At 40.6% G+C, this 14,478-nt stretch overlaps 1 protein-coding gene across 3 annotated transcripts in view; it reads left to right on the plus strand.

Moving 5' to 3' along the window:
- The window catches only part of FSTL5 (follistatin like 5), a 627,705-nt gene that overhangs the window by 95,079 nt on the left and 518,148 nt on the right, over positions 1-14,478 (plus strand). For all 3 annotated transcript variants that reach the window (XM_019481445.2, XM_019481443.2, XM_019481444.2), the window contains exon 3: positions 9,414-9,447. In XM_019481445.2, coding sequence (XP_019336990.1) covers positions 9,414-9,447 — 34 coding nt within the window. The remainder of the gene's footprint in view (positions 1-9,413; positions 9,448-14,478) is intronic.

Below are 14,478 nucleotides of genomic sequence, written 5' to 3' on the forward strand. Positions count from 1 at the left end.
ACCCTTTATTTCATTCCCTGGAAACCCTTTACATCCCTTCTAGCATTTCTTTACTCCTCCCTTTCAAAAAAAAAAAAATGAAATACTGAGGCTTGACTATCTCTTAATTTGCTTTCCTGCAAGGCCCCTCTGATTTAACAATAAATTAAGAGATCAGGACTCAGAATGTAGCAGTTGCTACCTACACACCTGAGATTATAGGTCATGCTGTTTTATTTAAAACTTTTCTATTCTTTTTTACTTATGTCTATAGAAAAAGAAAAAAAAAAGTAAGCTTTGTTGTTTGCTTTAACAGAACTGTCTGTGTGCAGGACAAGACTGAAGGGATGTTCTGAATTAATAGGACTTAAATAGCCTTTTTGATGCTTCAGATAGGCTTCCTTCTTAATCTTAGGAGGAGGTGCTTGGAGAGGTCAAAGGGAGGACACTGAAATAAGCATACCAATGGGTGGAGTAGCAAAGAAGCAGAGTGGGGACATGAGAGTAAAGGCAGTCCCCAGAGGGCTGAGAGAGCAGCTTTTAGGTTAAATGGTTGGGCAGGCTGGAGAGAGAAGAGCTAAGCAAACTTTGGGCTGGACTGGAGATAGAAGAGGCAGAGAACCTCCAGCTGGGTGGCCTTTTCCCCAATACATGCTTTTATCAAAGTGAAGCTGCCTGTTTTTCTGTTTGGAACTGTGGGTTGCATCAGTTCTCAGTACGAGATACTGAGCTGGAACCTAGTTGCCTCGGTCAGAGCCTTGGAACAACCAGGGAGGGTTGAGAACTAAAAAGCCGGGGTTTCAGAACAGAAAGGAGCCAGGGCTCCCCATCTTGTGCAGAAGCTACAGGGCTGGCTTCAGAGGACATGGTCAGGGCCTTGTTACATGGTAATTTTAGGCAGCTCCTTGACCCCTGGATTGGCTGCACATAAATGCCTTTATGTGTTTTAAAGCACCCATTATAAAGCTCAAAGCTACACCAAGGCAGAATTATCTCCAATCTACCTAATTTTGCTCCTGTTCCAGCCACTCCCCACTGTTACTTTTCCCAAATTGAAGTCTTCCAGTACCCCAGGATGCAGTGGCCATTCCTAAGTCAGGGTGAACAGGGATGCCAGGGTGTAGTGGGGCTTGGGCACGGTGCCTCTTGCCCACTGCTTGCCACAACCCTGGAGTATGCAGTGGCTGCGGTGCCTCCCACTGCCACCCAAACCTCCTTGCTGCTCCCAGGAAGCAGAATGAGTTTTGCAGCCCCAGAGAACCTTGTAGTCACAGTGCTTCCCACCAGGGTGGGTGCTTCCCATGTGGGCAGCCTTGCTGTGAACACTGTACAGACCAAGTGGCTACTTGAGGTGGGTCAGGGCCAGTGGGGAGTGAGGTGGGGGGGGGCAGGAAGAGGCATGTGCACCAAGATGCTGCTGCAGGGTAGGCAGAGTGTGGCTCAGCACAAGAGAAAAAGGAAAGCTATGTGAGGTTGCCACAAGAATGTGGAGGGTGCTGCATGGTGGGGCTCTGGTCCTGACTCAGCAAGGGACTGATGGCTCCATTGGTGCTTGACTTAGGGGCATTGCACTGTGCCATCCCACTGGTTTCTCCCACAGCACCACTTTATGGCTGGTGGGAGCATTTAGCAGCCCTGATAGGGAGGGGTACTGCCTTGTCACAGCTAATCACCAGCATGCTGTCCACACTGGGCTCTAGGGGAGGCAGGTAACATTGACAGCTTTAATGTGTGACTACCCCAAACTCCAGGTTAGCACTAAGGGCTCCTATACATATGCAGGAAGCCTGGTCTGACGCACTGGAAATCCAGCTCATTTGAATATTAATCGAGTTTGCTGGAGCATAGAAATTAACATGCTCCAACAGACTCTAGCATTACAAGTGTCAGTGTGCATCGCTGTAGCATCACGAGTATCAACGTCCCCACACTGAAAAATGGGGGTGGGGTACTTTGAATTAAAGCTTGTTTGATGAGCTTTAGTTCAAAGCACCCATTAATTAGGGAGCCATACTAAAGTGTGCCCCCACCCCTCCCAGAGCACATGTAAAAATGCCCTAAGTGATCAATATTTGCATGGCTTACAGGATAAGGTATAACAAGGCCTTCAGAAACTAGACAAAGGCCTTCAGAACAAGGCCTTCAGAAACTATCCTAAGCTAATACCACCCCTGAGGGGAAGAGGACTCTATGATATAGGCCTATGGTGAAAAATACATTTCAGGAATGATTATATAGTATTACCCTACCTGACAAGAATTGAAGTAAATAGAAAAATCAGGTTTTGCATTGCATGAATGAGAATGTCTTGCAACTGAGTTAACTGGATAGAATGATGAAATAGATTCTCAGCATTGAGATATAGGTAAATTTAGGTTTATAGATTTATAAATATTTATTGTTCCCAACTATTATTACATACCTAATACCTTTTAAATAGGTAGGTAGGGACATGAAATTAGCTTCAGATGGTGAGGTTTTGCCATATACCATAGGTAGAGTCTGGTTATATGTCACAGCTTAAAATAATTGTTTTGGTCTCAAAAAAAAAAAAAAAAAAGAAGAAAGAAAGAAAAAAAGAAGAAGAAAGAAAGGTACACTGGAATTTAGAAAGAAGCATGTAAGAATTAGCTTCTGATTTACTTTCTTCTGTCCCCTGCAGCTACTTGTTTATTCTGTGTAATGATAAATCCATTTTAGGTTTTTGCCAATCAAATTGACATTCGTATTGCAATAATAGGAACCTTAGGAATATTTTAGATGGATTTCTTTTAGCTGTTATAGGTACAGCAGACAGAACACTGCACTTAGCACCTGATTGTAATCAAGTTGATTTTTTTTTTTTAGGGACAGATCCTGAGTTATAATCACATTTATGATTAGGGTTTAAGTAGTAAGCAACTACTCTGGTTCTCTGGATCATGGTATACATGTAAGAAACCCAGTCAGATGCCTGATGAATCTATTTGTGGCTAAGAAGCCCAAACTGAGAGCAACACAGCTTGTTACATGTTTCACAGATCCACATGTTGTTGGAGTTGGAGTCCAAATTTACAGGATGCTGCTTCCTTCTTTCTTGCTTTACTTCCATCCTCTGGATCAAAGATGATTCATGAGGAGCTTTACCTAGTCCTAGATACTCCCTCCAGGTTTGAGTACTGGTTATGTATAATATACAACAAAACAAAACAAAATATTCCGTAATGAATGTAGACTCATACTTAGTGACATTTTGGATAACTTAATTTCAGTAAACATTACTGACAATAACGGCTGGTAAAGAACAAGGAATTTGAAAAATAAATCAAAGACAACTATTCAGATTATTTTTTAGGGCAGTCTTTGAATAGTCAGTCTTTCTTAGCTGGTGTAAGCTAAGGTGTTATCAGGGTTCCACAGACGACAGCTTATAGAAGCTGATGATCTGCTTCTCCATTTTTAAACTCTGAATATGTAGGTAGTTTCTTAATTGTGCCTTTTGTTTTGAGGATAACATTAGGGTGTTTAGTGAATGTATGCAATTATATACATGTGTACTTGCCAGACAGTTTCCTTGAATTATATACTTCCAAACTGTTATAGCATATGAACTTCTAGGGAAATAACTTGTCAATCAGAAAATAAAATATGATTTAGAATTAAATTAGAAGAATATGGCATGATGACAGTTAATCCTTGAATGAGTAAAAAATACTTTTATGGTTGTCTGGCAGCCAATGGGATGCGTGTCAAAGAGGGAGGCTGATAAATGAATAAGCAGGAGAATTGTCAACTTTAGCTTTAATTTCAGATTAATGAAAGGGGACCCTTTAGTAAATTAACTTGCAGGATTGCTGAAAGTCTATGGTATCTTTTTCATGAATGCTGCAGCATACTTGATCCTTTTCTTTTTTCCTCATAAATGATTTTTTTTTTTTTTTTTATTAATACCAGTATAGAGTTCAGGTGTTCAGTAAGACATTGTTAATTTGCTGTCATATTTCAAATGGAAACATATTTAAGATGATATAACCTAAAGCCATGTTTCTGCATTTGTAGTGTACCAGTCACTTTTCATTGAAGATATTTGTTTAGTATATGGAAGTATATGGCCAACTAGAAAAATAGTATAAAGTTATTCACAAATTTCTGTTCAAATAAAAAAAAAATTATTCATTTCTGCAATAATCACAGGCCTCTTTATTGGTTTTTCACAAACTTTTTATGATAAATTGTTTATATTTTATAGTTTGCAGGATTGGATATGGCGAGTAAAAGTAGGACAAGTGGAGGATATAATTGTTTATGCAGCCACTGTCTTCTCTCTTGTTCATAGATGAGACCTGGGCTGGAAACACTTCCTGTACTGAATAACGCTTCAAATATGAACAAAGAGTTGAAGTCTCAAAAAAAACCAAGTAACCCCCGCCCAAAATATTTACTTCAGGTTAATAAAAAACATGGTTCTTGACCATTTTTATTTCTTATTAGAATTGTTTAATTTTGAAATGAAAATTGTTTCTAATGGGAAGGCTAGATATTTTTTCATTACCAAAATGTGGCAAAAAAACAATGTCAGAAACTTGACTCTGATTCATGCCTATGCAACATTAATGTTTTTATAAATTGATATTGGAAACTGCTAGGCCAAAACTTAAAACCTGGTTGAAAGAGAACTTTTAATAAAATGCATGATTAACAAATTTGATTTGCAGCCAAAAGAATACTAACTTAAGATTTTTGCATGATTAAAAATAGTACTAAAATGTTTACATGGACAATGGGAAATAATAGAAATCATAGGAAACATAGAAAAGTAGGACTGGAAATAAGGTTGCTTATCTAATCCAACTCTCTGCCAGAGGCAGGATCATCCCTATCTAAACCATCCTGTACAATTCATGATCTAAGCTCTTTGTAAGACTTCAGTAAACCCCAACACAAGCCAAAACACCCAAAACCTGGCACAGAAAGCAGAGGGACCACAGCAGCTAATATCCTGCATCTGTAAAAGGTTGTTAAAATACACTTGAGAGATCACAGGTAAGGGGCCACACACCCCTCTGTGGAGGAAGGCAAAACCCCCCACAGTGTATACCAGTCTGACCATGGGGTAAAATTCCTTCTGGACCCCAAATACAGTGATCAATCTGAACCTGACCGTAGGGGCAAAACCCTCTAGCCAGGAACCTCTGTCTTTGGTCCCAGTAGGAGCATTGGGACACCCCAGTCAAAATCCTCAGCTTTTGCTGCAGCCAACACCACTCTGGACTGTGTGTTCTGTTTCTGGAAGGTTTGGATTACCATTTTTCATGGAATCTAATTTAAAGCTGTCCTTACTAGGGTGGCCAGATGTTACCCAAAGATTCTCTTTCCCATTCTCATCAGATGGATCCTCTCTCTTGATAGCAGTCCTTCTCCCAGGAACATTTACCTGTTGTTGAGGAGTCCAAGGCTTTCACATTGACACCACTTCCTGGACCCTTGCCTTCCATGGGAAGAAATGATGAAAATGCCACTTGTGCTCCAAGTTCCTTAATCCTCATGCCAAGAGCCTCACAGTCACCTCAGTGTCATTTCTGGCAGTATCACTGGTACTTACATAGACAAGTAGGAAGGTGTAATGGTCCAAAGGATGGGTGAGCCAGTGTGACCCCAGGAAGCACGAGGTCAGCAAAGTTAGGATGCTCTCTCTAAAAAAAAAAAAAGAAAAAAAAAAGTGAATTTCATGCAACTCAAGATGTTAATAGCCATAGTGCCTATGAAGATAGACTGAAGGAGGGCTGGATGCTTCTCAAGGGCACAGTATTGTAACATCCTGAATTCAGGCTCTAAGCAGGCCCCTAAATCTGGATGCCAAATCGGTGTCTCCATCCCTTGCAGAAGGGAATCACCAACCACCACCACTTCTCTTCCTTTATGGTGCAGTGGTCTTAGAGCCCTTGTCCCTGGGGCCTTGCATTTCCTGTTTTCTAAACTGCTGAGTCCTCCGCATCATGCCTACAGATGTCCTCTCCTCTGCTTTTTCCTCAGCAGGTCCACTGCAGGGTTAGAATTTAGCAACAGCTTTCAATCTGTTCCTCTTCACTGGGGGTCCTCCTTCTTTGAGCAGTCATGCTGCCATTTCTCATTTCCTTTTGACCTCTCCAGTACCAGCTTCTCATAACCCATGTCTAAATAATCTTCCTGTATCCTGATGCAATGTGGTATGAATGCCTGTGCTTCCAAGCTTTGACTCTTCTCCTCCAGGGCAGACACCAACTTATATGTAGTGCAGATGAAGTGCTCTTGACCCTCTGGGAGGAATGTGAGCATGGCACATCCTGTGCAGGTTAGACCATCTACTGCTACATAGAGGTGCATCTACATGTACGCCTGACTACCAGTACTGCACACTTCCAGTGCCACATGGGTCATTTCTGACCCTACTGCACAGGAACTCATTGCTCCTGTGCAGTACCAGCAGCGTCACGGTTTGTGTCTGCTGTTGCTACGTCTCTGTAGCATCTTGTGCGGTAAATTTTGTCATAGACTTTAAAATGGTTGTAGTTTTCTTTCCAGCAGGGGGACTAAGATTCAGCAGATTTTGTCTAATCAGTGTCTGAGACTGATAGACCATTAAGCCCCAGCATAGCCCGTATCACTTTGGTATGAAATGAGTCTTAGGATATGCCTGGGGAGAGCATAAAGGTAAATCTATTACTTTCTGGTGCTCAAGGGAGAACTGGATTTTCCTGAGGTTTGGCCAAAGGAATAAAATTCTGAGTTAATCTTCTGATTTTGCAAGAGGAGGGGGCAGGTAAAGGAGGAGAAAGATATATAGATGGACATCTCATTACAACTGAGGAGAAAAGGAGGCTCCAGGTTGCAGCCTGAAGAAGGTAAAGGATGAGGTAGTCCTACGCAAGCGTTACTTTTGTTGCTGGTGTTTTGCTTGGGTCAGTGCATATGATTCTAATACTTGCAGATACCACAGAGTTTGCCTTCAAGGTTATGAAAGAATTGTCACTGCTGTCAACAGTAATCTAGTAATGTGTGCCACTTTTGACAAGTTCCAACTCGACCATATTTGAGTCAAGTGGATCAGTTACATTATTTTAAAGAGCTATAAGTCAACAGTAGCTGCCTTCAATTAGGATAAACCACCTTCTAAGAGAAAGTTATAATTTCTCATTTGAATTATTTTGCAACTTCTTCAGGAACAAGAGGTATAGACTACTAGCAAACATATGGTACTGGACTAGAGTAGACAAATGCCTTTTTTTCTGTGGCATCCAGCCATGGAGCAGAAACAATTTGAAGTATCTTAGGTGACCAAACTTTACAGATGGTTTGTAACACTTCAAGACATTGTAGGAGGTGTATAGGTGAATATAAATCCATAGAGTAAAATATGATAAATTGTTAATTGGACAATTCTGAATAATAAAACATCAGCATCAAAGTTTGTTTCTGATGAACAGTTTACCAAAATTTAATTGTCTACATATGGTTATTAAGATAGACTACTTCTGATTATTTTCAAAAAGTGATTCAGATTCTGTATTAGTCAATTATGTTAGCATTTTTGTAAAATGTATTGTTATTTCTAATGTGCTTTCTCTGTGGGATAATATTTTTTTGTTAATCTGCTAATATAAAAAAGTCAATAAAGATAAGTGTAGAATGCTTTGGGCAAGAAGAAAGAAAAATTAAAAAAACAAACAAATACAAATTAGGAAATTACTCTCTACACACCAATTCTGCAGAAAAAGATGTAGAGGTTATAGTGAACTGCAAACTGAATATCCATTAACAGTGCAATGGTGTGCTGAAAAAACAGAGTGATAGACTGACAAAAGCATCAGTTCTAAAAGCAAAATAACTTAATGCTGGTGAGAGTTTAGATGGAATTCTTTAGTGTACAGTTTTGACCAATACACTTAGGAGGGATGTAGAAAAAATTAAAGTGAGACCAGAGAAGAGCAACTAAATACATTTAGAAGACATGGGGTATGGGAGACAACTGTTTTTTATGGTATCTTATTGGAACAACTATGAATTCTGAGGAAATGTGGAAAGACTTGAGTTTTGTTTAGTGGGAAGCATGATAATAGTCTTTGCATACACAAGGTCATTGTAGCAGGGGGTTGTCCCAGAGCTGGTAAGTCATCGGCCCGCCTCAATGATAATGATTAAGAGATGTCAATCAGGCAGGAGGCTGCCCATTTGTTTGCCCTGATGCCAAGAGCCTGTGTACACGACTCCGATCTTCCCTATACAGTGTTCCATGCCTCACAGATAGCATCCACAACTTAACACCCGGCTTTCTTAGGCAGCCAAGCTCTTCTGTACCCTTCTCCCTCTAGGGTATGCCCCCTCCCTGGGGACCTTTGGTGTCACTGGCCCTGTCTTCACCCTCCAGGCCAGTCAGAGCCCCATGCCCCTGTCTCTGTGCAAACCTCATGGTGGGCCCTTGGCCCTTTTGACCTTTCTGGTCCTGGCCCCAGCATTGACTAGTCAAGGGTCCACCTAGTCAGGTTGACTAGTGGCTTGCCTTCTCTCCCTCACACTCCTCTGCTCCCTCACTGGGGTTCTTCGGCACTTGAGCCTCAGATCTCTCAATACCAATTCAGCTCAGGACTCCTTGCCCCTACCAACTCAGCTCAGGGCTGTCTCAATCCATGAAGCTGTAGGGGCTGGGGTTATAAAATGCCCCTTACACACCTTCCATTGGGGAGGTGACTGGCCTGACATTTCTTGGGGTGACTCCACCACAGGTAGTCCCACCAGACCATCCTGCCCCAGCAGGGTGTGGTTTTCAGTCATGCCCAAGACCTGGAGCCTCTACCTTCCCCACAAAGCCTGCCCTTACCTCCAAGTTTTTATGAGCAGTAGCTCCAGCCAGGTGGTGTTCTCTCTATGGCCACAGCCAGCAAACTGCTACTTCATCCCTGAGGACCTGAGTTAAAATGGAGGCAGCTCATCTCCCTCCTCCAATCACATGACCCTCCTGCAGTCATGTGACCATCTCATCAGGGGCCTGCACCTGCCACTGCCTAGCTTCCTGCTCTAAGCCCTTAAAGTGACAGGCACCAAGCGTGCTCTGCCACAGTCATTATGAAGATAGTGGTGCTCAATTTTTCTTCAGGGTCACAAAAGATAGATTAAGAAGCAATCTGTTTCATTTGCAGCAGGATGGTTTAGATAGATATCAGGGAACACTTTTGAACTATAAGGAGAATTACGTGCTAGAATAAACTACCAAAGAATGTTGTAGACATTTTTTCTTAGGGGTTTATAAGAGCAGGTTAGCTGAGTAGCTGTCAAGGATGGCCAAAGTATATCTGATTCTTCCTCAGAGCAGAGGTATGAGTTAGATGACTTTCTGCGGTCCCATTCAGCCGTGTATTTTTGTGATTTTTATGTTAACCAATATTATAAATAACATTTATTTTTTGTATTTTTAATTGCAGCAAGAAAAGAACCAAGAAAGTTCAAGAAATAAAGGTAAGTGCTAACTATTTTAAAATACAGAGAAAATTGTAATAACCTTATAATTAACCTTCACATTAGTTAAAATCATCAGCCCAGGTTGTTTGCCAAGTATTTCAGTCTGATGTAGCAAAGTAAAGGAACTTAGTGTGATATGGAAAGTCTTATATAAGGAACTGAACTTCACATTTAATGCATTCCCAAACCCTAATTTTATTTTTAAATTAGGTGAGGCTTCAAAAAATTTCCTTATAAAACTAATGCAACTATAATAATATATGTTTTGCTTTGTTATACAAGCACTTTTTTGTATTTCTGTTGTTTTTCTCTGTATATGTATGTTTGGTTTTAGCACTTTTGCTATATTTTAGTGTCTATGCATTAGAATAAATATAGGTATCAAGGGATGGTATGGGTGTAGGGCCCTTCAGAACTTTGATTGATATACCATGGCATGTTCTTTAGACATTCACTTCTCTTTTAGGTCTGAAAATATTAGATATATCTAAATTTTATGGTGTTTTACTGAGTTAGAGAGTAGATTTGCATGTGATGGTTTGGATAGGGGTGATCCTACCTCAGACATTGGACAAAATGACCCTTCTTCTATATGATTCTATGAATCTAGTGTATGCAGCTTTATCTAGACATCTCAATCCAGCTAGCCAGTATTAACAATATTAAGTTGGTACATTATAGAATATGCTGGTTGGTTGACTGATTCATTGTCAATATGGCTACCTATCTCTTAGAAGTCCATTACCCACCAGTTTAGCAGGCCATCTCAGCAAAGAAATTTGCCAAGGATTTATAGAATATTGTCCACTTATGCATCCAATGGACTGAGCCAAAAAAAAAGTTCTAAGGACAAATACATGATTTCCAAGCAGTTAGAACAGGGGTGGACAATTATTTCAGCTGGAGGGCCACTTCATGAATTTCAATGAGCAGTCAAGGGCTGCATGGGTAGCTCCACCCCTTGACAGTTGCCCCATCCCCTGGTCACCATCTTGTGGCTGGAAGTCCTGCCACCTAACCCCTACCCTTTGCCACCAGAAGTACTCCTTTTGGAAGTGGGTAGTATGGCCTTGGAACTGGAAATTAAACTCTGTCACATGGTCTGTGTCAGGGGTAGGCAATGTTTTTGGCTGGAATGCCAAAAACCCCACAATGTCTACCTTGAAAGGTGCTGGAGTGCCGGCATGCCAAAAAAACAAAACTGGGGCAAAACTGGGTATGTGGAAGGATGCACTGTATATTAATGTAGTTAATAATAATAAATGTTTCTGTTTTAAGATAAATACCAGGCTTTCTAAAAATTCTAAACCTGGTGACCATAAATAAAACTTCATAGAGGGAAGAAAGGGAACAGAGAAGAGAGAGGGGAGGAAGGAGGGAGAGGGAGAGAGAGAGAAAGAGAGGGAGGTGTGGGGAAAAGCAGGAGCAGGGGGATGCACCTTAGGTTTACTGGCCTGGCCAAGCCTTGGGAAGGTAGCAGCTGGAGGAGTGGGGGGGGCAGGAGGGGAGTAGTAGGCCCGTCCCATCCTGAGCGGCATGCAGCAAAGCTGACCCAGCCACTGCTTCCCTGCATGCTACTCAGGATGCAACAGGCCTGGCCAAGTTGGCACTGGAGAGGAGAAGCGGCGGCTGAGCTGCGTGCCACTTGGGACCAGCCAGGACAGGCTGGCAGAGGTAAATAGAAGCCGCGGCTTTGCTGCATGCCTCTCAGGCCTGGCCAGGCCAGCACTGGGGAGGGGAAGCCGTGGCTGAGCTGGTCCTGAGCGGCACATGGCTCAGCTGCTGCTTCTCAACAGTGCTGACCCAGCTGGGCCTGTCCCGTCCCATCCCAAGCAGCACATGGCAAAGCCAGCCCAGCCATTGCTTTGCTGCATGCTGCTTGGGACAAGGTGGGCCCGGCTGGGACGGCACTGGTGAGAAGAAGCTGAGCGGTGCATGCTCTTGCCACTCTCCGCGGCCTCCACTACTTCCCGCGGCCCCTGCTGCTCCCTGCACTGCTCCCTGCACCCCCCTCACTGCAGCAACTTCCCTCCACCCCCCCCCCAGCACACACTTCCATTTTGGCCCAGGAAGCACCACGGGGCTCCCGGCCACTGGGCTGTTCCAGTGGTTCACCCCCCTCCATCCAATCTTGCCATACTTTCTACTTGGACGGGTGTGGGGAGGCACTCCAGGGTCACAAGGCTTCTGGTTTGGGGCTGATGGTGAGAGAGGGGAGGGTGACGGAGGGGGGTGGGGTGGAGCCAGGCTCACCTTGCTGCCACAGGCTCCTGTCTTCTTTGACAGGCAGTGAGTAGCATATAAAAATTAATTTTCTAAAATGTTTAGAGGCCCCTGCAGGCTGGATAGAATGGGCTGGTGGGCTGTATCCAGCCCACGGGCCATATTTTGCCCACTCCTGAGTTAGAGAAACTGGTGTTCAGAGCTGCCAGCATCTTCTTGGGAATACACCCATGACATCATAGAAAACACTTTTAATCTATCGGTTTTCCTATATATTGTGCATTGTGCATTTTAAAGCTGACAATCCAATTTTGAAGATTTCAGTGATCCAAGAAAATATAGTCACAAGACAGTGTTTTGAAAATTATTTCCATTTTTCTGTCCATACATCTATACTTATTGGAAATTAAAACAGTCATAATATATTCCTTTCTAGGTGGTCATTGTCATAAACTTCCATCTCTTTCTTGGTGTGTCAGTTCATGTTTTACATGTAGCTGAAGGCATGTTGCTATAGCACTGGAATTTTACTGGTCATTCACAGATAGATTAAAGGAATGGAGTAATGATAGAAGGCTGAATTCATATTGGATGTCTATAACCTTTTACTGACAACCAGTACATTTGATTTTTTTTTTTTACCTAAGTGTACTGTATAGCACAAATTCTTCTAGTAAATTCAAAATATTCTTATGTTCCTAAGACAGAATTTTAAATTATGTTTTTTACTTCCTGTGTTACGTAAGATCTACTTTATATCTGTGGATATAGCTTTGAGAAGATGCCTCTGTAATTATCTGATTCTAAAAAGCAATAATAGACTCAAAAACTGGTCTTTAAATTAGGATGGGATGACACTAATAAGCCTTTGAATTTCCTATCATCTTGCTGCCAGTTACATTCCAATTCTTCCTATTTTTACGTGCATTCCTTGAAGTTTACCTTATTAAGAAAAAATTTGATAGTCACCAAAGTTGAACAAATATGTAAATAGGACTTGTTGTCATCATCTTCAGTAGGAGCAAGATAAAGCCTTAGCAACCAAAATATAATTTTATGATTATTAATCTGATGATAAAATTATGCTAATTCTTTTCATTACTTGTTTGTAACTTCAAGATTTTTATTTATTTATTGTTGCTAGTATTTTCTTGCCTTTGTGACACAGTTGTTCATCCCAAGTATTACTTCTGCTGTTACTACTAAGTCATTCATACAAAAGTAGACAATAGTCATCAAATTGAACCATTATGACATTTTTTTTTCCTAATTTGTGATATTATCTTCCTTTTCCCACATTATGGATCTTGGAACTTTCCAGAGGGCCACTTAAATCAGAAGATTTGCATCTGTTTACAAAGTTGTATCATCAAATAATATTCCAATAACAGTTTTACAATATACTGTCACATTTCCTGATGTTACTGGTTCAGTAACTTTTAGATGAATGTGTTTTCTTCGGCATCATAAATATTATCAATTATGCGTAGTGTAAATGAGGGAGCATCATTTAGTTATGCACAAATTTAAATATACCATGTGAGTGGTGACATAATAGGGCCCTAAATAGTAAATAAGGGCATGTAAGACTAGACAAGGTCAAATTTCCTATTTTGCATAGCTTAGTATCTATGAATATAATGTACCATGACTAGTGGTAGAAGCTCAAATTAGAGTGCTTTTGTAAATCTGGTAAATTTGATGCATGTAAATAGGAGATGCAAGAGAACAGAAACTGTGTGTATGGTTACCTCATGTGACTTTATTTGCCAAATGCCAATTACATCCTGATTAGGAGACAAAGTTTGTAGACAATTAAACAGAACAGCAGTGTTAGCCAAAAGCCCTGATGTACTGTTTCTGGAGGCACAGATATTCTCATTAATTACTGATGGTTCATGATCAAGTGCTGAACTTGAATCAAGGTTTTAAATACTCCTAAAATCAATGTTTAATATTTATTAGAGCTCTATTGCTGTTCTGTTTTTATTAATAATAAAAACTAATTTACAATTAAGGTACAAGCAGGCCAAATACCAATTATCTGAAGAGTGTAAGAGCAAAAACAATAACTGTATTGGATCAAAAATGAATTCCATCTATTGTACTGATAACTTGGAAAGATCAAAAAGCATAAAACAGGACAATTTGATATTAGCAAAAAACTCCAAATTTTCACACTTTTTGTAAACAAAAACATATGTGCTTAATTGATTTGAATGCTATTCGTTTTTACAATATCTCTTTTTCTACTACTCACCTACATTGTAGAAACTGACTTAAAAGAAATGCGTTCAGGTTTTTGTGCATTGCTGTTGATCTCTTGAACATGCACTGTCAACAAACACAAGATAGAAGAATATTGATTGACAGCTCTTTAATTACACAGTATGACTTTCTCAAAATGTTTCAGCCTTTTCATTTAATGCTTACCTTACCAATCTGAAAGCAAAATGGTTGTTGCCTTACAGATAAATTAAAAAAAAGTAATTCTCTATTATTATGAACATATTGTGTGGCTTTTCTGATTTCATTAGCAAACATTTGCTCCTTTTATGATATTTGGCTACCAGGAATAAAGAAGTTTCCATATGGGAGTCAAAAAGGACAATTCACCTGTGCAATGTTAGTACTCAGAACCAATCATGGTCAGAATAACAGATTGATACTGTAACTGATTTAAAAAAGGTGTCAAATCTCTATTTTTCCTATACACAAACAAAAGTAAAATTCCAATGTTCAAATAAACCTAGGAATAAGTCTGGAAAGGACCTTGATCTAAATCAGTAATTTTTAATTTATTGT

Source organism: Alligator mississippiensis, chromosome 2 (genome assembly GCF_030867095.1).
Source record: "Alligator mississippiensis isolate rAllMis1 chromosome 2, rAllMis1, whole genome shotgun sequence".
NCBI classification, from domain to species: Eukaryota; Metazoa; Chordata; order Crocodylia; family Alligatoridae; genus Alligator; species Alligator mississippiensis.